Source organism: Mustela erminea, chromosome 6 (genome assembly GCF_009829155.1).
Source record: "Mustela erminea isolate mMusErm1 chromosome 6, mMusErm1.Pri, whole genome shotgun sequence".
NCBI lineage: Eukaryota > Metazoa > Chordata > Mammalia > Carnivora > Mustelidae > Mustela > Mustela erminea.
The window spans coordinates 106250917-106276424 of NC_045619.1; the positions used below are offsets into that span (position 1 = coordinate 106250917).

At 35.7% G+C, this 25508-nt stretch overlaps 1 protein-coding gene across 9 annotated transcripts in view; it reads left to right on the plus strand.

Annotated features, from left to right (window-relative positions):
- The window catches only part of WNK1 (WNK lysine deficient protein kinase 1), a 150367-nt gene that overhangs the window by 69858 nt on the left and 55001 nt on the right, over nucleotides 1-25508 (plus strand). For all 9 annotated transcript variants that reach the window (XM_032349196.1, XM_032349185.1, XM_032349187.1 and 6 more), the window contains exons 3-4: nucleotides 7933-8153; nucleotides 10434-10591. In XM_032349196.1, coding sequence (XP_032205087.1) covers nucleotides 7933-8153; nucleotides 10434-10591 — 379 coding nt within the window. The remainder of the gene's footprint in view (nucleotides 1-7932; nucleotides 8154-10433; nucleotides 10592-25508) is intronic.

A 25508-nucleotide genomic window follows, 5' to 3' on the forward strand; every position in this document is an offset into this window, starting at 1 on the left:
TAGTAATATTGGTAGCATTTAGAGAAGCAAAAGGGGTAAAAGGGATGGGAGTTTGTTCCAACGTTGATGCTTTTTGGACTTTTTAGGTTTCTACCTTTGTTCCGCTTATTTATTAATACTTAAATTGGTACCCATACCTGAAAATTAATATGGGTTAGAAAATTTGATTCAGGAAGTAGAATAAAGCTAGATTTTTTTAATTGACATGAAATTCACAACATAAAATTAAAATTTTTAAAGTATGATTCAGGTATAGATATTTTGTCTATACAGTGTTGTATAACCACTACATGATTTATCAAGTTCTTAAACATTTTCATCACCTCAAAGGAACACTGTACTCATTAAGTAGTTATTCTCCATTTTCCTTCCCATGCTGTGTATTTACTCTTTAATTGCACACCATCAATACTCTGGTTTCTCTTCAGATCATATAAATCTTTGGCCTTTTAACTGCACACCATCTAAGTTCTTGGCATTTTCTTTCTAAGCTTAAAGTTCTCTTTCCCTATCATTGTTTCTGTTTCCGAGCCTCAGAGCTAAGGGAGCAGGAGGGTGTAGTAGAAAGCACTAAACAGAGTATGAGTGGTGAGTTCTACTCCTAGCTCTGTTTCTGCCTGACTGTGATTTGGGTCAACTAGCTCCCCATGTCTGGGCCTCAGTTCTCCATGTGCAAGATGAGGAATTATACTGAGCTCTACAATTTATGGATAGGAATTTTTTCTGTGACTAAGAAACATAGCAGGGTGCCTGGGTGACTCAGCCAGTTAAATGTCTGCCTTTACTTCAGGTCCTGATCCCAGGGTTGTGGGATTGAGCCCCTCTCAGATTTCCTGCTCAGCTGGACATCTGCTTCTCCCTTTCCCTCCGCCCCTCCCCCCAGCTCTTGCTGTCTCTCTCTCTCTTTCTCTCTCTCTCTCTCAAATAAATAAAATCTTTTAAAAAATAGCATAAAATTTGCCATCTTAATCATTATTAAGTGTGCAGTTCAATAATGTTAAGTACATTCACATTGCTGTGCAACTATTCTTTAACACTTTTTCAGTCCTGCAAAACAAACCCAGTAAGCAACTCACCATTTCCCCCTAATCCCAGCCCTTGGCAACCACTAACTGCTTTTTGTCTCTGGTTTTATCTGATCAAGCTATTTCGTATAAATAGAGTCATAAAATAATGGGGCCTTTTGTGTTTGGCATAATGTTTTCAAGGTTCATGATGTTGTACATATTCATACTTCATTCCTTTTTAGGACTACATAATATTTTGTTTCATGGATATACCACAATTCATTCACTTAGAGACATTTGTTTCCACCTTCTGGCTATCACTAATAGTCCTGCTATAAATACTTGTGTATAAGTTTTGAGTATATATTTTCATTTCTTTTGGATGTGTGCCTGTAAGTGGAATTGCTAAGTCATGTTAATTTTATGCTTAACTCTTTGAGGAACCACCAGACTTTTCCACAGTGACTGAGCCATTTTACATTCCCACCAACAATGTATAAGAGTTTCAGTTTCTCCATGTCCTTGCCAACACTTGTTTATTATTTTCATAGCCATTCTACCAAGTGTGACATGGTATCTCATTGTGGTTTTGATTGGGATTTTCATAGTGACTGATGATGTTGAGGAACATGTCATGTGCATATTGGCTGTTTATCTGTCTTTGGAGAAATGTCTATTCCATAATGTCTTCGGACAAATCTCTATTCAAGTCCTTTGCCCATATTTAATTTTTTTTGTTTATTGTTGAGTTGTAAGAGTTTTTTATATATTCTGTAAGCCTTTCCCAGAAATATGATTTGCAAATACTATCTCCCATTCTATAAGTTGTCTTTTTACTTCCTGTGATGTGTAAAGTTTTTAATGTTGATGAAGTCCAATTTACTTTTTTCTTTTCTTGTTGCTTGTACTTTTGGTGTTAGGTCTAAGAATCTATTGCCAAAACCGAGATCATGCAGATTTACCCCTAAGCTTTCTTCTAAAACTTGTACAGGTTTGTCTCTTACATTTACATTTGTTTCATTTTGAGTAAACTTTTGTGTATGTGTGAGGTGTGCAACCCAACTTCATTCTGTAACTGGTTATCCAGTTACCCAGCACTCTTTGTTGAAGAGACTGTTCTAGCCCTGTTGAATGGTCTTGGTACTCCTGTCAAAAGTCATTTAACCATAGATGTATGGGTTTATTTCTGGGCTCTTGATACTGTCCTTTTAATCTGTATATTTGTCCCTAGCCAGTACTACACTGTTTCGATTACAGTAGTTTGTAATATGTTTTCAAATTAGGAATTGTGAGTTTTCCAATTTTGTTCTTCTTTTTCAGTATTGTTTTGGCTAGGGGTGCCTGGGTGACTCAGTCAGTTAAGGGTTTGCCTTCAACTCAGGTCATGATCCCAGGGTCTTGGGATCGAGTCCTGCGTCAGGCTCCCTGATCAGTTGAGAGCCTGCTTCTCCCTCTCCCTCTTCATGTGTTCACTTTCTCTCTCTCTCTCTCTCTCTCTCTGTCTCACTTAAATAAATAAAATCTTTAAGAACAGTATTGTTTAGGCTATTTGAGGCCCTTGCAATTCCATGTGAATTTGAGAATTAGTTTTCCATTTCTGCAAGAAGGTTGATAGAATTTTGACTCTATCTGTAGATAGAATTAAATATATTTATAGATGCATTGAATCTATAGGTCACTTTGGTTTTTATTGCCATTTAACTAACTATATTAAGTTTTCCAATCCATGAGCACAAGAGGTTTTTACATTTTATTTAATTTTTCAACAGTGTTTTCTAGTTTAGAATGCATAGGTCTTTCACCTCCTTGGTTAAATTTATTCCAACATATTTTATTCTTTTGGGTGCTTTTGTAAAACAATTGTTTTCTTAATTTCCTTTTCAGGTTGTTAATTGTTGGTATATGGAACACAACTTATTTGTGTATGTTGATCTTGCACTCTTGGAACTCTGATGAATTGTTTTACTAACTCTAGTTGTGAGGGTGTGTGTATTCTTTGGTATTTTCTTTATATAGGATCTTGGCATTACAAATACAGTTTTACTGCCTTTCCAATTTGTATACTTTTATTTCTTTTTCTTTCTTAGTTGTTCTGGCTGGAACTTCTAGTACAATGTTGGATAACAGTAGTTATCCTGGTCTTATTTCTAATCTTAGGAAGCTTTCAGTGTTTCATTATTGAGTATGATGTAAGGTTTGGGTTTTTCATAATGTTCTTTATCATATATTCTCTGCTACTCCTAGTTTGAGTATTTTTATCATGGAAAGGTATTGGAATTTATCTAATTCTTTTTATCAGTTGAGATGATCATGAGGTTGTTGTTTGGTTTTGTCTTTTTACCTTTGTTCGAAGGTATATTATGTTGACTGATTTTCTAATGTTGACGGATACTTCCATTTCATGGATAAATTGTACTTGGTATATAATCCTTTTACTGTGTTGTTGGATTCAGTTAGCTAATGTTTTCCTGATGACTTTTGCATCTATATTCCTAAGAGGTATTAGTATGTAGTTTTCTTGTGGTGTCTTTGCTGACAGGGCAGATGAATGACTTATGAAGTCATTTTCTACTTTTTGGATGAGTTTCCTCCTTTTCTACTTTTTGGAAGAGTTTGAAAAGGATTAGTGGTTTCCCTTTAAATGTTTGGTAGAACTCAGCAGTGAAACCATGTAGTCCTGGACTTTTCTTTGTTGGGAGGTTTCTTGAGGGAATGTTCCATGTGTTTTTAAGAATATGTATTTATCCGTTGTTGGGTATCATGTTCCATATATTTCTCTTATGTTTAGGTGGTTTATTATTCAAATCCTCTATTCCCTTAATGATCTTCTGTCTAGATGGTCTGTCCACTTTTTTTTTTTTTTAAGATTTTATTTATTGACAGAGATAGCAAATGCAGGAACACAAGCAGGAGGAATGGGAGAAGGAAAACCAGGCTTCCTTCTGAGTAGGGAGCTCGATGCATTGTTTGATCCCAGGACTCTGGGATCATGACCTGAGCCAAAAGCAGACACTTAATGACCGAGCCACCCAGGTGCCCTAGTCTATCCACTTTTGAAAGTGGGCTATTAAGTCTCCAACTATTGCTATAGAACTTGTGTACTCCTCCTCTCGATTCTGTCAGTAATTGCTTCATGTACTTAGGAACTCTTTTTGATGTATATTATGTTTATATTTGTTATAATCTTCACAAATTGACCCTTTTATCAATATATATTCTTTATCTCTCGTATCAGTTTTTGATTTAGTCTATTTTGTCTGATATTAATATAACCACCCTATTCCCTTTTGGTTACTATTTGCATGGAATATCTTTTTTGTGTTCTTTCATTTTCAACCTGTGTGGGTCTTTGAATCTAAAGTGAGTTTCTTGTAGACAACATGTAGTTGGATCATATTTATCTCCATTTAGCCCTCTCTTTGATTAGAAAATTTAATTCATTTATACTTAAAGTAATTGGTGATAAGGAAGCACTTTTGCTATTTTTTTTTAATGTTTTGACACCTTTTTGTTCCTTCTCATCATTACTGCTTCTTAAAAAAATTTTTTTTGTAATAAACCATTTTAATACCCTTCTTGTTTCCCTTGTATATATTTTTAAATTATTTTCTTAGTGGTTACCTTAGGGATTACAATTAACACCATAAATTTCTAACAATCTAGTTTGAAAGGTTACCTGATTAGCTTCAGTGGCTTCAAAATCCTTGCTCCTATACAGCTTTGCACCTCTTTTGTATTTTTGTAGATTTTCAAAGATCCAAATTGCATCTTTATATGTTGTGTCCCCATTAATACAGATTTATAATTATTGATTTATGTATTTGCCTTTTAAACCATGTAGGAAATGAACAGAGAAGTTATAAGCCAAAAACACATTAATACTTGTTTTTATATTTAGCTGTGTAGTTACCTTTACCAGAGATTTTATTTCTTCCTATGGCTTCAGTTTACTGTCCAGTGTCCTTTTATTTCAGCCTCAAGGACTTGCTTTAGCATTTCCTGTAGGGCAGGTGTACTAATAATAGTCTCTCAGCTTTTGTTTAATGTTGCCTTTATTTTTGAAGGATTTGTTTTTGCTAGTTATAAAATTCTTGGTTGACAGGTTCCCCCCGACACACACCTTTCCACACTTTAAATATGTCATTTCTCTGCTTCTGGCCTCTGTGGTTTCTGCTGAGAAGTTGGCTGACAGTCTTCCTGAGGATCTCTTGATTATGATGAGTTGCTTCTCTTTTGCTTTCAAGATTCTCGTCTTTTGTTTTCAACAGTTTGAATGTAATATATGAATCTGAATCTCTTTATATGTATTCTTCTTGGGGTTTGTTGAGCTTCTCAGATATGTGGATTCATGTCTTTTGTCAAATTTAGAAAGTTCGTGACCATTATTTTATCACTATTTAGCTAAAAGAAGCAGCACAGTGTCCATCAAGGAAAGAGTGGATAAGCAAAATGTGTGTGTGCGCGCACGCACGTGCCTGTCTGTCTGTCTCTCTACACACACACAGTTGAATGTTTTTCATCCTTAAGTGGCAAGGAAATTCTAACACATGCTATAATATGAGTGAACCTTGAGGACATTATGCAATGTGAAATAAGCCAGTTGCAAAAAGTCAGATACCACTACTGCTTTCACTTTCTGTGAGGTACCTAGAGTGGTTGATTCATAGAAACAGAAAGTAGAGTGGTAGTTTCCAGAACCCAAGGGAAGGTAGCTTTGGGGAGTTATTGTTTAATGGGTATGAAGTTTCAGTTTTTTAAGATAAAAAGAGTTCTGGAGATAGTTGGTGGTGATGATTTCAATTACTTAGTGTCACTTTAAAATGGTAAATTTTATGTATATTTTATTCTAATAAAATGGGAAAATACAGTGTGTTGAATTTTCTCAAAATATAGAGATGGAACAATTATTGTTTAACTCATTTTATGAAGCCAGCATAACACTGATATCACTGATATCAAAACCTAAGATATTATGGAAAAAGAAATTTTTAATGAACAATGTCCTTCATGAATATTGATGTAAAAATCCTTTACAGAATAATAGCAGATTGGAGCCAGCAATTACAATACATTAATACCAGAGAGGGTTTATCCCAGGATCACGAAGTTGGTTTAACATTGAATGAATCAGTGTTATTCATCACATTAACAGAATAGTGGAGAAAAGCATATGACCATTTCAAAATATGTCGAAAAATATTTGACAATTCAGTATCTATCTATTTATGGCTAAAAACTCTTAGCCAAACTAGGAATGGTAAGGAACTTTCTCCAACTGCTAAACAACATCCACCAACCTATAACATATATGTCACACTTAACCATTGCTCCTGAGATTAGGAACAAAGCAAGAATACTTGTTTTAGCCACTTACAGTCACTGTTGTTTCAGAGGGCCGCCCATTAAATAAGACATAAACGCAGGAAAACTAGTAAAAGGCATAAAGATGGGAATGTAAGAATAAGAAATACCATTGCCCTTGTTTGCAGGTTATGTAATTGTTCACATAGAAAATTCCAGTGATTCTAAGCAAATTTAATGAAATTATAAGTTACAAGGTTAATATATAATTATGTTATGTTTTATATACTTGATCATTTTGTAAATGTGAAAGAGACTCAACTTTTTCCCAAAATTTTCTCCTAGAATTTTTCAGTTATACAGAAAAATTGAAAGAACTACCAATGAACATGTACATATTCACTGCCTAGGTTCTGTTATTAACTTTTGCTGCATTTACTTTACCACATATGTCCATCTAATCATTTCCCTATCTTTCCTAATTTTATTTATTCCAAAGTAAGGTGTAGACCTCAGTGTGCTTCACGTGTAAACACTCAAGTGCTTATTTCATTAAAGTTCTAATATTTATATGCTTTGTTTTTCCTTACAGTAAAATTTAAATACAATGAAAAGTGTAGTTAGTCATAATGGTATCGTTCTATGAGTTTTGACAAAGGCATATTCACTCAAGTAACCAAAATCCGATTAAGGTATAGAACATTTTTATTATCTTAAAAGAGATTTGGGCAGAATGACTATTCAGGATTTGGGACTCCCCTTCTCTACCACCCTTCTGGGATTTCCCTCCTTTACTTTCTAGATCTCTGCTGTCCACTGGAACTCTCTGTGGTGATGGAAATGTTTTATAATTTGTATAATCCAAAATGGTAGCCACTTGATATATGTGGCTGTTAAACATTTAAAATGTGGCTGATGCAGCTGAAAAATGGAATTTTAAATTTTAATTTATTTTTGTATAGTGAATACTATATTGAACAGACTGTCACTATAGAAAGTTCTTTTGGACAGCACTGTTCTAGCTGCTGTGGTCTTCTTGAACTTTTTCTGTTTCTCAGCTAATAAGGCTACAAGCTTCTATTTAGACTTGAGCTGATCTGTACATTCAGGCTAGAGCCTTTCCTAACTGAAAAGATTTAGAAAATAGGAAGCTCAAGCAGTGCTTCCTTTTTCCCTCATGTGAGCTCCCTTTCAGTTCATGCCTAATTTTGATTGCTCTCAAGAGCCTTGAAGTGGTTGTTTTTATTTTTTTTTTACACTATAGTTTATAATTATATCTGTGTCCAGTAAGAATTACTTCACCATTTACCAGAAGTCAAAATCTACCCCTTTACTTTTTTAAAATTTTTGTTGTTTATTTTTCTGTCTCTTAACTTCTATTTTAGTAGTGATCCAGTTTTAAGGAATTCGTTTTTTGTGTTTTGTTATTAGAGTTCATTTACCAGCCACTTGTTATTCTTTCCTCTTTAGCCTTGTTAAAAGTATCACTAACTTTTAAGGTTCCTGAATCTTAATATTGTAAATTTGATATTCCCATCTCAGATATGCTAGAATTTAATGGAATTCTTCAAAGCAGTAAACTCATATCATTGATAACCTGTTTGGTGTACTTTGCCTTTTCTAGGTACCTGAAAAGGTTTAAGGTGATGAAGATCAAAGTTCTAAGAAGCTGGTGCCGTCAAATCCTTAAAGGACTTCAGTTTCTTCATACTCGAACTCCACCTATTATTCACCGAGATCTTAAGTGTGACAACATCTTTATCACTGGCCCTACAGGCTCAGTCAAGATTGGAGACCTAGGTCTGGCAACCCTGAAGCGAGCTTCTTTTGCCAAGAGTGTGATAGGTATGTTTCAGGTGTACCTTGCATCCTAACTGGTTTTCTGATATTCCTTTTATTTTGATACCTGACCCTGTTAGAATTTTCATTATGTGAAATAAGCCTTCAAAAATTCCTAGCTTGAACTCAGGAAGTGATCAGTTTTACTTACGAGATGTGGAGTTCTCTATATGCTTCTGGAATCATCTGGAAGACTAACTCTTTCATAAAGTTATGTGAAGAGAAGTAAAGGGAATTTTGTTGACAAAACCTTATGTAATTATCAATCTTACTGGGTCATTCCGTTTATATGTATTAATTATGTAGTTATTCATATAATTATATAAGTAATGTATAATAATTATTATATAATAAATATAGAGTTACTTTCTTATGAAAGAAATTGAATTTATATGTAGTTTACTTTCTAAAAAAGTGTTAGGTTATATGTATTCAAAAGTAACTACCTGTTAAGACTTTATTTTAAAATGTGAGAATGAGTTTATTCTGAGTACTTACTTGGTTTTAACTTTTCTTACTCCTACTCTTCAGAAGATGTATCTGAAGCAGAGCTTTTCAATCCTAGTGTTATTTTACATTTGGATAGTTCTTTGTTGTAAGGGCTTTCTAGTGCATTATAAGATGATTTTAGATGCCAGGAGCACATCCCCTTTCCAGCCCCGCCACAGTTGTTATAGCCAAAAATGTCTCTGGACTAAATGTCCCTGGGTAACAAAATCACCCCTTGTTTAGAATCAGTGATCTAAAGAACAAGACTGTCCTTTCAGACTTTCAACTATATGTTATAGAGTTGCAGCTAGGAAAATAATTTAATGCTTATTATTTTGATAAGCTTTCACTCTCTGAAGAGGATATGACACTTTGAAAATTTGAAATCTTTGGGGATATTCTGTTCTCCCCCCCCAAAGTTGATGTCAGCAAGGAAACCATTAATTTTTAAGTGTGCTAGAATTTCATGTATTAAGAGAAAACCATAAAACACCAGTAATTTGTACATTCTTCTAAAATAGTGTCCTCCATAGAATATTATGTGACTTGGATTTGGAATGCTATTTTTAGATTTTCTTAAAATAGATTAACAAGAAGAATTGGGAAAGAGTTATGTAAAGCTGAATTTCCTTTTTGCCTTCCTTACAGGAAAAGGAAACATTTCTTTGATTGTCTTGAAAATCTCTAACCCTTGGGGCGCCTGGGTGGCTCAGTGGGTTAAGCCGCTGCCTTCGGCTCAGGTCATGATCTCAGAGTCCTGGGATTGAGTCCCGCATCGGGCTCTCTGCTCGGCAGAGAGCCTGCTTCCCTCTCTCTCTCTCTGCCTGCCTCTCCATCTACTTGTGATTTCTCTCTGTCAAATAAATAAATAAAATCTTAAAAAAAAAAAAAAAATCTCTAACCCAAGAGAGGTTCCCCCCACCCCTTTTTTTTTTTTTTGCTTAAACCATGCTATGTAAGCCTGTTCTTGGAAATGTCCTACAGTTTGAGGTATCCAGACTTAATTTCTTTGGAACCATTGGAGAACCTGGTCTGTGGGATCACATACTGCTTGTAACTCAGTCTGTATTTGAGTTCTTCATTTATGTGTATTTGTTTTTTGTCTGTAAGATCTGTAAGATGTCCTTCACTGTATTTCTTGTTATCTGCAGTAGACTTATTTGTGTACTGCAGGTGGTATGGTAAGTATGTAAAGAAAGGCTTCTGGTGAGTGGCCTTTATACCATTACACTTTTTTTTTTTTCTTTTAAAAAACATATTGAATGTTGGATTTTTCACTGCAAGGCCTCCTTAAAAGTGAAACTGATCAGGTGGAATTAATGGCCAAAGACTAGCTATAAATACTAACCTTACAACTACCGTACAGCAGGGGGCAGGCAAGTATTTTGATCTTTTTTAACCTATCTTGTCTTACTGGCGGATACCATTGTATCCTTTTTATTTCTTGCTAGTCTCTTACTTTTCCTTCCATTTGTTTTCATTATGAATTATATCAGTTTTTCTATTATGTTTCTATTTTGACATTGTATAACAGTAATCCATTTGAAACAGTAAATAAATAAATACTTGACCCTGTCCTGGTTTCTTTTATGAAGGCCATGCAGCAGAAGTTCTGACATACTTGGTGGAAGATACTAAGATTTTCTTCCTCTTCCCTGCCCCCACCACTCTTCTCTCTTCTCTTCCCTCCCTTCCACTTGCTTCTATCTCATAGGTCAACCCCTCTGCTTCTCCCCCAGGTGAGTAACATCTGTAGCCTCTGCTCACATTGAGTCTAAATTGTTCTTTTAATTTAAGGTACCCCAGAGTTCATGGCCCCTGAGATGTATGAGGAAAAATATGATGAATCTGTTGACGTTTATGCTTTTGGGATGTGCATGCTTGAGATGGCCACATCTGAATATCCGTACTCAGAATGCCAAAATGCTGCTCAGATCTACCGTCGAGTGACCAGTGTAAGTCTTACCCTGATTGATTAGTGAGCTTAAGTCACACCAAAAAAAAGGAATGCCAAGCTGGATATCATTGAACCATGCAAAAGGGTGCAATAGTAGAACGCATACTCAGTCGCTGGGGGAAGAAGGAGTTGAGAGATTTTATTGCTTCTGATTTGAGAGCAAAAATAAAGATCAAAGAAGTACCAGTATATTCTGGATTCTCCTTGCATACATTTAAAGCTTTATTTTGAGATATATTATGTTTAAAAATACTCTTAATACTACTGTTCAAGCCCTAATTGATTCTTCTAAGTTCTCATTCCCTCCGACCATAAAACATATTATCTGAGTTAAAAATAATGCTCTTACTCAGGTTGCTTTGTTCACAGACCTTTCCCTAAGTGGTTTAAAATTGATTTATGAATTTATTAAATCATTTATAAGTAACCACAAGGGTTTAAGGCATAACAGTAATTTCTGGATCATCTGAATACCCTCACCTATTAGGATATTTCTCCCATTGTTTCAGAGATGCCTGTTTACAGTCAGTGTTCAAAATAGGACCTATCAGGGTCCACAGAAGGTACTTTATTGTATGTCTCTTAATCTACAGCTGTTGCCCCCTACTTTCTTTTTCTCAGGCTGGGCGAGGGCAAGAGAAATGTAGTAAGTGTAGTTTGTTTAGCCTTCAGATAATTCTGATGAGTATCCTAATCACTATTGTACTTTGCCCTTAGAAAGTTCATCTGCTTTGCTTCTTAGATATCTGAGTTCTATATCTATATCCCAAGTTCAGTATTCCCCAGTTTTCCCCCAGTGCCTAATAATTTACATTATCCCTTTTTTCTTTGGGGAGTAGGATGGGACAGTCACTAGAATGAATACCCCTGTATTTTATCTAGAAAATAAATAAATAAATCCTCCCCGCATTTTATTTAGAATTCTTGAAACCTCAAGAAGTATATTCGATTCCTTGTTTTTCTATTCACCAGATCCTATTTATCAGGTTCTTGGTTCAGAATAACTCTTAGATATAGTCCTTCTTCATTCCCACTGTCAGAGCTCTGATTTCACATCTTACTTAATTCACACCTTACACTGCCATCCTGAAGTAGTTAACATTATGAACTTGTTTTTCTACTCCACTTGAACTAGTTGAATTTCCTTGCTATTTCTTTTTGGTGTAAGAAGCTTTCATGATACCAGTTTGCTTATGAAAGCATATACAAATTCTTACTATAATCTTCGCTCTTCTTCATCTTTGTCTAAACACCTTTTTTAGTCAAGCCAGTCTTCTTTATTTTTTTATTTTTTATTTTTATTTTAAGATTTTATTTATTTATTTGACAGACATAGATCACAAGTAGGCAGAGAGGCAGGCGGGGACTGGGGGAAGCAGGCTTCCGCTCTGAGAAGAGAGCCCAATGTGGGGCTCAATCCCAGCAATCCCTGGCATCATGGCCGGAGCCAAAGGCAGAGGCTTTAACACGCTGAGCCACCCAGGCGCCCTGCCAGTCCTCTTTATTATCTTGCACATCTGCCACATCCTTTCCTTTTTTCCTCTCCATTTGTACATGCTATTTACCTTGTATGCATGCTCTTTTGCTATCCAGTCAGTTTTTATACTGGATTTAACAGACTTCCCCGACAAAATTTTATCTGATGGGCTTCACTACATAAGGATTTTCACCTTTTCCAGGCTTCTCAACTGATCTCAATCATAACATTTTATTTGTAATTGATGATTTTAATTAGGAGTTCAAAAATTGAATTAATATAAAGCATTTAAAATGGTGCTTAGTATACAATAAGCACTATATGTAGGTGCTTGCTGTTTATTTTTACTGCTTTATATTCTTCTTTAAGATTTGTAGCCTTATCTCTACAAAGTATTTCTGTTTAATTCTTTCTTTACCTTTAGCACTATCCCAAATATAAAAATAAGTCTCACATGCAAATACATGCTACATACCAAGTTCAGAGCCTGACATCAAATAATTAAATATGAATAACATATATATTCTCTGTCTTCAGAAAACTAGCTCCAATATAGAAGATAAATGTGTAAGCAAATATTTCTAATTACAGGATGCTGATAAAAGCTTATTAACTGTATGTCTTTTCTCCTTTGGAAAAATGACTATTCAGATCCTTTACTTGGTTTTTAATTGGGTTATTTTTCTTTTTATTACTGAGCTGTATGAGTTCTTCATATATTCTGGATAGAAATCCTTTATGAGATAGGTGATTTCCAATTATTTACTCCCATTCTGTCAGTTGAATAATTTTTTTTTTAAAGATTTATTTATTTATTTGAGAGAGAGAGCCGGGGGAAGGGCAGAAAGAATCAAAGAATCTCAAATACACTCCATACTGAGTGCAGAGCCCGACGCAGGGCTCATTCTCTTGACCCTGAGATCATGACCTGAGCCGAAATAAAGAGTCAGACACTTAACTGATTAAGCCACCCCAGACACCCCAGTTGTAATTTCTTAATAGTGTCATTATATTACTAGTGCCTTTTAGGACACAAAAGTTTCTCATTTTGATGAGGCCGAGTTTAATGTATGTTATGTTTTATTTTTCTCATGCTTTTGGTGTCATATCTAAGAATCCATTTCCAAACCTCAAGTCATGAACGTTTACCCCATGTGTTTTCTTCTAGGAGTTTTATAGTTTTAGTTCTTATAATTAGATCTTTGTTTCATTTTGAGATAATTTTTGTATGTGGTGTGAGGTAAGGGTTTTAACTTGATTCTTTTGCTTATGACAACTATCCAACTGTCCCACTACCCTTTGTTGAAAAGACTATTATTTCTCCATTGAATGATTTCACCCTTGCTGAGAAGCAGTTGACCATAGGCACATGAAGTTACTCCTGGACCCTCAATTCTGTTCCATGGATCTGTATGTCTTGCTTTGTAGTAAGTTTTGAATTCGTTAAGTGTGAGTCCTTCTATTTATTCTTCAGGTTTTGGCTCTTCTTGGTCCTTTGCAACTCTATATAAATTTTAGAGTCAGCTTGTCAATTTTTGTAGTTCAGCTGGGATCCTGGTACATATCGCATTGAATCTGTAGATGAATTTGGACACATGACAACCATCCTGAGTCTTCTAGTTCATGAACATGGGATGTTTTTCCATTTACTTAGATCTTTTGTAATTTCTTTCTGTGGTGTTTTGTAGTTTTCAGAGTATAAGTCTTCTACTTTTTTTATTACGTTTATTCCTGAATAATGTATTTTGGGGGGGATTCTATTATAAATGGAATTGAGTTTTTTTTATTTCAATTTTTGATTGTACATTACAAATACTATTAATTTTTGCATACTGGTTTTGAAACTGACAAACTTACTTGAATTTATAATAGTTTTTTAGTAGATTCCTTAGGATTTTCTATATACAAGATAATTGAATCTGCAAATATAGTTCTTAAAAAAAAACATAAGGCTAGGGGCACCTGGGTGGCTCAGTGGGTTAAGCCGCTGCCTTCGGCTCAGGTCATGATCTCAGGGTCCTGGGATCGAGTCCCGCATCGGGCTCTCTGCTCAGCAGGGAGCCTGCTTCCTCCTCTCTCTCTCTGCCTGCCTCTCTGCCTACTTGTGATATCTCTCTGTCAAATAAATAAAATAAAATCTAAAAAAAAAAAAAATAAGGCTTGGCAAATATGGGTATATGCTTTACTTGTGAGAAAGAATTTTTTTAAAAAAGGCTGACTTAGTTTAATGAACAGAATTTAGGGATAAAGTTGAAAAAACAAAAGACTGGGTAGTGGTTGGTTTCTGGGAATTTTCTAATGTGAAAAAAGAGACCTATATCTTGATATGTCATATTCCCCCCCCCCCACGATAATTACACAATCTGTATAAGAGAAGATAAACACATAGTTCTCAACTTTTTCAGTGAAAGAACCAATAAGAGTTTAGTTTTAAAAATTAACTATCGGGAGGCCTGGGTGGCTCAGAGGGTTAAGCCTCTGCCTTCAGCTCAGGTCATGATCTCAGGGTCCTGGGATCAAACCCCACATCAGGCTCTCTGCTCAGCGGGGAGCCTGCTTCCCCCCCCCACACCCCACCCCCCGCCTACTTATGATCTGTCTCTCTGTCAAATAAATAAATGAAATCTTTTTTAAAAAATTAACTATAGGAATAATAAGTAATTTTATAAGTGAATTACATGTATGTATGTATGTATTTGTTACATTTCCTAAGGGTAATTTGCCCTTTTTTAAAAAATTGCCTGGGATTTTATTTCCTTTCGTTAACGCTCCCGATTTTGCTAGAAATGACAGACTAGTTGACAAAATACTACACTAAAACAAATTTGAACCACCTACTTTTTTTTAGTTAATCTTTTAAATTTTTGACCCACTTGTTTTGATAGGGTCCTGTCAGATCCTTTTTTGAATTCAAATATGTGAATTTAGTCATCTATTTTATCATATTACATTACCACATCCACACATATTAATTTTTTTTAGCTAACTTTCAAGGAAGAGTTGAGATTTGGGAGACACAGGAAACTGTATACACCTGAAGTATAAATTGGTTCACCAAGTATTTGAGCATAGGGAGTTGTTATAACAAAGGGCCACAAACTGGATGGTTTAAACCGGCAGAAATTTATTGTCTCACAATTCTGAGGCCAGAGGTCCAAAATCAAGGTTATAGCAAGGTCATGCTCTCTGACACATGGAGGGAAGTACTTTTTTTGTTGCCTCTTACCTTCTGATGGTTAGCTAGCAATCCTTAGCATTTCTTGGCTTGCATCTGCAGCACTTCAGTGTCTGTCTCACATGGTGGTCCTTCCTCTTCTGTCTGTGTCTTCTCTTCTTAGAAGGACACCAGTCAGAGTGTATTAAGGGCCCACCCCACTCTGGGGTTGTACCTGTAATCACAATGATCTGTTTTCAAATAAGGTCAGATTCTGAGATACTGAGGGTTGGAATTTTAACGTATCTTTTGGGAGGGCAAGAATTCAACCCATAATAGTTCATGCGTTCATCCAACAAATTTTTTTTTAGAAGATTTTATTTATTTATTTGAGAGAGAGACAAAGCGAGAGAGGGAACACAAGCAGGAGGCGTGGGGAAGGGAGAAGCACGCTTCCCACTAAGCATGGAGCCCGACGACGTGGGGCTCAATCCCAGGACCCTGGGATCATGACCTGAGCTGAAGGCAGATGCTTACCCAGCTGAGCCACCCAGGTGTCCCTGAATGTTTTTTTCTTATATCAAACAGACTGGGTAGATGAAATACACATTAGATAACCATGTATTTAAGCACTCTTAACATACCAGCCTCCTTTGTTGGTCTTATAATATTTCTCTTTTGAAAAGGGGGTAAATTTTGTTATGTACCAGCAGAAAATGGCTCTGCTGTTTTGTAACCTGTTGTTAGAGACTCGAAATAGGTATTGACTGGGCTGTCTCTTATTTAGTGGTAAGTCTCTCTGATTAATCTTGCAAATTAACTTACTTATTATTTCTCTAAATCAAGGTTGATATTGAAAATATCTCAAGGGATCATGACTAAGCCACCCAGACACCCCTCACAAATGTATCTTTTTTTGCAGATGCAGATCCAAGCTCAAAATCCCCTTCTTAAATGAGAGTTTTTCATATTAATGTAATAGAACTGAAAAAGACCAATACCACTTTTCCATATTCTTAGTATAGTATAGTTCCATATTCATAGTATAGTATGTAGCCTGTTTTCAGTTTTTCACCATGTTTTAAGAAAAAATTCACATACCATGGTGCCTGGGTGGCTCAGTGGGTTAAAGCCTCCACCTTCAGCTCAGGTCGTGATCCCAGGGTCCTGGGATCCCAGGGTCCCAGAGAGCATCGGGCTCTCTGCTCAGAATGGAGCCTGCTTCCCCCCCCCCCCCCCCCACTTCTGCCTGCCTCTCTGCCTACTTGTCATCTCTGTCAAATAAATAAATAAAATCTTTAAAAAAAAAAAAAAAAGAAAGAAAGAAAAAATTCACATACCATAAATTTATCACTGAAATAGTTTAAGATGTACAATTCAGTTTTTTAATATATTCATATTGAACCTATCACCCCCAAAAAGAAATTCTGTACCTCTTGGCAGTCACTCTCCATTCCCCCTTCCACTGAGGCCCTGTCAACCACTAATCTACTTTATGTCTCTGGATTTGATTTGCCTGTTGTGGACATTTCTTACAAATGGAATCATATGATATATGACCTTTTGTGTTACACATTTTCTGTTAGGTCTTTTGTATTATGCTTTGAAAACATTAGCTTAGTGTTTTCAGGGTTTACCCATGTTGTAGCATGTATTTCATTCTTTTCATCAGCATTTCATCTTTTCTTATGACTGAATAATATTCCATTGTATAACTATACCACATTTGTTATGTTCAGCAAATTTTATTTCTTCCTCCTTTTCTCTTTGTTAAACCATTTGAACCTATAGCTACCGTCCCTTCTGGAGAGGGACTGGGAACCGAAAGGATGAAATGTATAATGTCTTAAAAGACATATATAATGTCCCAGAGTCTGATTTATCAAGTCTTTGTTTATATGTATTCTGTTTATAGCATAGCATATGGAACATTGTAGGCACTTAGTAATATTTTGAGAATAAATGATTGTTAACTTAAGGAATCCCAAATATAGGCAGTCAGACATTGTGTAAGTTTGGAAGTTTGAATTTACCTTGCAAAAGAGGAATGAAACATAAGGCCACCTTTGAAGTATTAACAAAATTATCCTAAAATGAAATTGAATCATAACAAGTAGAAGCTGATACACATATAAAAGCAATACATATTATAGGATGAGTAAAACTATTTGATACAAGTAGAGCTGGAAACAATGACTTTAATAATTAGAAAAAATCAAAATTCCAGGATATGAAGTATATTCAAGAAAGCAATCTATACACATATTTTTCCATTGATTCTCAAATCTCTTATTTGTAAATTTTTTTAAATATTTATTTATTTATTTTAGAGAGCATGAACAGGAGGGGCAGAAGGAGATAGACTTTCAGGCAGACTCTGTGCTGAGTGTGGAGCTGAACGGAGGGCTCATCCCAGGACCATCAGATCACAGCCTGAGCTAAAACCAAGAGTTGGATGCTAACCAACTGTGCCATCCAGGCGCCCGTCATAGTTGTAATTTCTAAGTAACTCTTTCCGTTACGAGGCTAGGTCTGTTGAAGTATTTCACCATTATTTTTAACACTGTGATCACTTGCACTTTCTTTTCTGAGATTTCATAGGGAAAACCAGATCATAATTTCACTTATTAATACCTCAAATGTTTTGTTTTATTTTGTTTTGTTTTGAAACACCATGCTTACCATGAAACCCCTTAAATGCATTTTTATTTACTTTTACACTGTCACAGTAAACATCCACGAAATACCAGCTAGATCAGGGAATGGGGAAAACACACACACACACACACACACACACACACACACACACACACACAGGCGAGCCCGTGGCAGGGCCATAGTGACTTAAATGTGCCATATCCCAGGTTGCCATTGCCACACTTCATAGAGAGTTTTGCAACACAGGGTACTCAGCCAGCCCAGGAATCCTCACGAAAGCAGAAAGATTTCCACTCAAAAGTGCCAACGATGTATTCAACAGGCAGATTAATGTTGAAAACACAATCAGGTGTGGATTGGTGCTACTTTAAACAAAAAGCCCCACTGTGGTCTTTCGTTCAATATTGTACAATTTAGAATTCTGTCCAACACTAATTTATTTTGTCTTGAGTTTTACTACAAGGTGAGGCTGTGGGTCCTGTATGCCTGAATTCACTAAAGCCAGGGATGTGTAAGGCACGCTGCTCTTGTAAGACTTCTGTCTCCTCCTCATTGGCACACTTGCGGCTCATTACAACTTGTAGGATAGCATTCAATGTGATTTTCCACTCTCCATTTCTCCATGTTAAAATGAACGATTTAGGCACTACGTACAATTGGTAAAGGAAAAACATTTAAGAGTTTTAACTATATGTAAACATTGTATAATGGTATGGAATAAAATGCACACTGTAGGACATTTTCCAGCCACCTGGGTGGCTCAGTTGGTTGGGTGGCTGCCTTTGGCTTACATCACTATCCCAGGATCCTGGGATTGAGCCCCACATCAGTCTCCCTGTTCGATGAGCAGCCTGCTTTTCCCTCTCCACAGTTTGTGCTCTCTTACACTCTGTCTCTCTCTCAAATAAATGATGAAATCTTAAAAAAAAAAAAAAAAAAAACTCAAATGTTTCAGGCAGTTCCTGATTCATGAGACCTTTCTGATTGAGACCCATCATTTTCACTTTTAAGAGCTATAGGTTTCCTTCACTATCCATAAGCAGAGCATTCCTGTGCAATCTTTTATTAGTTGCAAAGGCATAAAGTGAAAGAATTTATATTAAAATATTTTGAGTACTCTCAAACCCTGAAAATAACCACTCTTAGGCTTTTTTCTAATACCTTAGGACATATCTTGCTAAAAAACACATAAAATAAGTCAAGATAAAGCACAGGTGTTCATAGGCACAATTCAAAGCTATAGTATCTTGATGCTGAATGTAGCTCCCAGGGGACTGAGCTTGGCATTGCCATTCTTGCTGCTCAGGGTATGTACTGTGTCTTTACTGGCTCACTGTAAAATAAGCCCTGAATTCTGTTTTCACTTTTTGCCCTTTTTCATAAAAGCAAAAGTTCTCTTTGGTTTTCTTTCAGTTAGTGAAAACAGGTACTAATGTAGGTCTTTCATAAAAGCAAAGTGGCATAATACAAACTTTCAAAAAGCAAGGATACCTGTTCCTTTAGATTTCTTGAGTGAAGGGACTTAACATGCTAATTAAAAGAGGGAGGAGCTCAGCAATTGTTTTCTTTAACCTAGAGGAGACTAAATAAAAAGGAAGAAAAATCATAATTCATGATAAAGAACTTGAAAAGATTATACAACATTACAAAGGCCTGCAAAGGTTTGAGATTCTATCCATTAAAATCTTCTGAGGAGATTAAGATAGCAGCTACCAGACTTGAATGATTTAGTTCAGTGGCTGTCAGACTTTTTTTATCAGGACCCTTTTATACCCATAAAAATTACTGAAGACCCCAAAGAGCTTTCATTTGTGTTATATCTATTTTACCATATTAGAAATTAACACCAAATTTTATAATGTATTGATTAATAATATAAAAAGCCCATTATATGTTGACATCAATAACATTTTTGCAAAATATGATTTTTTCCAAAACTAATTTTAAAGATTTAGTGAAAAGAATAGCATTTTTACATTTTTGCAACTGTCTTTAATGTCTGGTCAGAAAGAAGACAGTTGGGTTCTTGTATCTGTTTCTGTATGAAATCAGTTACAATATTTTTTATTTGGTTGAAATGTATAAAGAAAATCTGGCCTAATGCAGTTATGTCATTGGAAAAGAGACACCTCGTAGATCTCTGATAGAGTTTTGAATACTATACACTGAGAGTCTCTGATTAGATCTTTGCTATGCAAAGTGTAGTCCCCAGACGAGCAGATTTGGTATCCTAGGGCACTTGTTGAAAATGTAAAATTTCAACCCCCTCCCAGACAAATCAGATCAAAACCTAGCATTTTACGATATCCAAAGATGATTCGTGTGTGCACTGAAGTTTGAGAAGTGTGAGTGGAAACTGATCACCTCAGATCCTTTCTAATTATGTGTACCATAGACTAAATAATATAATACCAAAACGTTAACTGAAAATTATTATTCTGTCATTCTTGAGACCTTTTTACTAGCATTATAAGTAACCAGACTGATTTAGAAATTTTACCCTATTTAATTGCATTTTTTTCTGACTTATTTAGGAATTGCTTTTTTTTTTTTTTTTTAAGGAATTGCTTTTTTAAAAGCAAAAAAATAAGTCAAGCTGTAGAAAAGATGGAATAAAAAGCTTGAGGAGTTCTTTAAATCAGTTGGAACTTTTAGACTCCTTAGTTTCTAGGGACTTCTGCATGACTCGGTTAAGCGTGTGACTCTTGATTTTGGCTCAAGTCATGATTTCAGGGTCCATCGGATTGAACCCTAGCATGAAGCCCACTGAAGATTCTCTTTCCCTCTTCCTGTCCCCATCCCCCACTCTAGAACGCACCCATGCTCGCTCTTTATTTTCCTCTCAGCTCTGATAATTTAGCTCTGTATTATCTATAGTCCCTTATTCTGTCCTATCAGTCATTATATTTCTTATCTGGGAAATGTCTTGATTTCACCAACCTCCATCTTCTGGCTTCCAATTAATTCTGGCTTCCAGCCAAGAATTAAAAATGGCTGTGTCCTTTTTTAGTTTTCTAAAGGTTTTCTCATGTTTTGGGTGCTAAGATAAACATGGGGGATTGAAGTAAATCCCTAGCTTATTCAATGATTTATGTAATTATGTAAACAGTTAGTGATGACTGTTGTGATGAAATCCATCTTGAGTCTGCCCTGGATATAAATTTAACTAATTTTTTTTTTTTAAGTAAATGTTAGCATCCCTGCCTAACTATTACACATTTATAAAGGAAGCGTGCTTGGTTATCTATTGAGAGATCATAGGCCTCCCTAATGCAAATTCCCCCCACCCTGTCATTCCCTTACCACTACTACCATACAGTGCCCTTATCGCTCCATATTTCTGGTTTCCATCCCAGATCTACTATGTATACCCTATTAGTAATCAGTAAACATTGAAGTAGTAATTACACTAAAGCAGATGGATTTTATAGGCATAAGGAAGTAGCGTATTTGATCTCCTTTAGAGGGTCAAAGACAGTATTCCTGGAAAAGTAAGTTGAGAACTTTATTGGCCCCCCTGTCACAGAGGTGGTGAGACAAATTTTATATGAAGTAATTACCAGTAGCTTCAGCGCCCTGGCACTTTTTATCAAATATTTTAGCATTCTTGGAAGAAAGTCATGCCAATATCATTCTTCTATGTTCCCATCATATTCTACCTCTGTTTTATTAAAATAATAATTATTATTTGTTACTAACTGTTGTCCCCCCATTAGAACTGAGCCCTTCAAGAACAGGTTTCTTTTTTCCTCTGTAGATCAGTCCACTACTACATGTCGGATCCTGCAGTGGTGCACTGTCATACAAATATGTGTGATAGCAATGTAAATATTAATAAATAAACATCCTTTTGTACCAGACCTTGCATAAAACACTTTGCAACTCTTCCAACAACCTGGAGTGGGAAGTGAGTAATTGCTACTCTTATCAACGTTTTATAAATAAAGGTCTGAAACCCAAGAAGGCTAGCCCAAGATTACATATCTAGAAGATGAGAGAGCATTCTGTTATTTCTGTTATCTGATCCCAGATCCTGTGCCCATATCAAAATACTGTATGAATCTATATGCTTTGCTCATATCAAAATACTATACTGAATCCAGGTCAATTACAGTGTCAATCTGTGATCTAAAGTTATTTAAACCTGTCTGTGTAAGTGCTGATTTGGAGGGGGTAAATGTACACTGTGGCTTAACAATTATGTTCTATAGTGCACTGATAATAAATTGTTTCATGTCATTGTCTGTACATGCAGTTTTTTCAGGTCTGTACCTGAAATGTTACTTTCTCAGAGAGGCTTTCCTTGCCCACCTCTCTAAAATATTTTTCAGTGCATACACACTTTATTTCTGTTCCTTTTATTATTTTCCTTATGGCTTTTTTTTTTTTTAAGAATTTATTTATTTATCTGACAGACAGAGATCACAAGTAGGCAGAGAGGCAGGCAGAGAGAGAGAGAGAGGAGGAAGCAGGCTTCCTGCGGAGCATAGCCCGATGCGGGACTCAGTCTCAGGACCCTGAGATCATGACCTGAGCTGAAGGCAGAGGCTTAACCCACTGAGCCACCCAGGCACCCCTTCTTTATGGCTTTTATCACAGCCTTACAGCATTCATCTAAAACCCCAATTAGAATACATATTCTGTGGGTTAGGGGTTTTATTTGTCTTGTTCTTTGCTCTATTCCTAGTGTTTATAGACTGACCAGTCATAGAGCTCAGATTTTGTGAAATGTATACAGAATTGTAGAGAGTGAAAGCCAATTTTATGTTGCCTATGGAGGTCTCTGGAGTTGTGTCTCCTTAAGTTTAAATCCCAGCCATGTCATTTCCTAGTTGTGATACCTTGAGTAAGTTATTTAACTTCTCTGAACCTAAGGGGTTTATGAAGATTAAATGAGAAATGTATGTAGAACATAGACACGTGCCTCACATACAGTTAATCAATCCGTACTTAGTAGGTATTGCTGTTGTTAGCATTAACATCATTATGACATGCTTAGTAGTGTATTAAGTTGTCTCTTGGTCCATTCTTTATCCAGTGACATTCAGTAATTTGCAGTTATTAAAATGTGTTTAATGAACTTAAAATAAGTCAAGTTTTAGAACAGAATGAATGAGCTAATGTTTATTTTTAATCTTGCTTCTTGCCAGTAACCTTGGAAAGTGCTTTACATATACTATCTTATTTTTTTCCTGGTAAGTAGATAATATCTTCATTTCACAGATAATAGAATCAGAAGTTAAGTGTTTTGTCCCAAGGACATGAAGGAGAAATAGTAGTAATAATAATAGCAGTAGTGGTGCTGATGGTAGTGTCAGAAATCAAGCATATCTAGCATGACATTAATGCAAACCTTAATATTTTTTCTTGGCCTGTTTTTGCTTTTTAAACTTTTTTTTAGACCTCAATGGGAAAAAAATCTGAGCATAAAAAAATTAGGGTACACGGGCAGCATAAGGCTGTTATTACAGGTTTGAGCCCAATAGAGAGGGCTCATGATCCCTGTTTAAAGGAGAAAAACTTCAGTTATCTTGAAAATCTGCCATTGGTAATGAGAAAATCCGAGTAAGAGTAGTAATGTCCTTAGCACAATTTTTAGAATATTAAAAGAATAGAAACTACAGTAAAAATTGAAAGAATAGAAACTATTAAAAGAATAGAAACTACAGTAAGCAATGGCATCAATTTTTTATATGAAGGATAGTACACTTTAGGTTGGAGCCATACACAAGCTTTCATGTATCCAGAGAGTAATGAGCCTTGGGGAATCATGAGGTAAACTAATTTCCTTTGATTGAACTAGCTAGATTTGGTATAGAGTTTGAAGAGGTTTGTTTTCCAATGGGATCATAAGGTATGCTCAAATTCCTGTAAACTAATGGTTCATACCAATAAGAATCTGGCCGAATCCAGCCTCATAACAACCAAGTTAGAAATAATGGGGATTTTTAATTACTTTGTTTGTGTGATTTGACTTTGTCACTGATTCTATTAGCCATTGGATTGCAAGGTTTGAACATTCTGTCTGGGAAAAACAGAATTAAAGCAGTTAGGGTGAAATTCCTTTTAGTTTTTTATATAACAGATTACAGTTCGCTCCATTTTTTTTTTTTTTTATAGAAACAAGTGAGGCTGATTCCTGATTAGATCGTGTTTGAAAAATTGAGGGAAACTTTGTATTTTTTTCTTTAGCAGCTGGAATTTTTTATGCGATCCCAGAGTTCTAAATCCACTGGGATTAGCTGAAAATGGTTCCTTTATAAATTTTATTCCTGTTATCATCCAATAAATTTGAATTATACATGTAAAAAAAAAAAAAACTTTGTTCATCATGGGCTCTAAGGAGCATTTTGCATGATTTTCAGAGGCATTCCATTTTTCTGTGATTTTCTTTTTAAGATCTTTTTTATTTATTTGAAATAGAGAGAGAGAGAGAGATCACAAGTAGGCAGAGAGGCAGGCAGAGAGAGGGAGAAGCGGACTCCCCGCTGAGCAGAGAGCCCTTTGCGGGCCTCGATCCCAGGACCCTGAGATCATGACCTGAGCCGAAGGCAGAGGCTTAACCCACTGAGCCACCCAGGCGCCCCATTTTTCTGTGATTTGGTTAATTTTAAAGGTTCTTAATCCATCTGTTAATCTTAAACCAAACAGTTCTGATCACCATTGTTAATGTTTTAGGTACTAAGGAACAGTTGTAAAATTCTTATTTCAGAATTTCTCAAAAAGCTGGGGTTTTTTATACTCACTGAATGTTGGCCTATAATTCATAAGGCATTAGACTATAGAATAAAATAGATATATAGTCTATATAGAGAGAGATGGTTTCTATATTTAAGTACATTATAGCAATAATGGGTTTCCTGGTATTTTATAAATAACTAACATGCCAAAAGATTCATATATAGATGCTTTGTAGTTGCTGCCTTCTCATTATATATGATTTGTGGTATACCTTAAAAGAAGTGTAGAACTCAGTTGGCTAAAAAAGGGAGGAGTAGGAAGAGTATTCTTGTCAGTGAAAATGTGCACTAAGTACTTGGTGAAAAAGTAACCAGTTTGACTGGACTTATAGTCCAGTCAAATAGAGTAGAGAAGGTGGAAGTTGGATTGTGAGGGTTTTTCACACCAGATTAAGGAAATTAAGGAGGACTGTTACGTGAACTGAAGTAACATTGAGCTAGGCATGGTCTCTAGTTTCACTTTACCGTTGATGAGGCCCTTACCCACAGAAACAGACTGTTTTATTCTAGGTTCTGAAGGTAATACAGTGTATCTGGCAGGTATCTAATAATGACTAGAGTAGGGTAGATGTGTTACTCCACAGATGCCAGTTGAATTAATTAGTTAATTCTAGCTTTAACATGGCATTAATCTCTCTGGGCCGAAAATTGTCTCATTTGAACAAGTAGGAGCTCTCACTCTTAGTCTTCCTAGGTCTGTGATCCCATGGCCATCTTTAGATATGGAGAACTTTTAACCAGTTTTGAGTAGTGTGGTGTAAGTTAAATGATGTCAGGTGACTGGAAATAGCTAAATGTTAGTTGATTAAATGAAGCCAGATGACTGAGCTGGCCACAAAATAAAATACAAATAGGAGATGGAGAGAATGGAAAGAGTGAAGCCCAT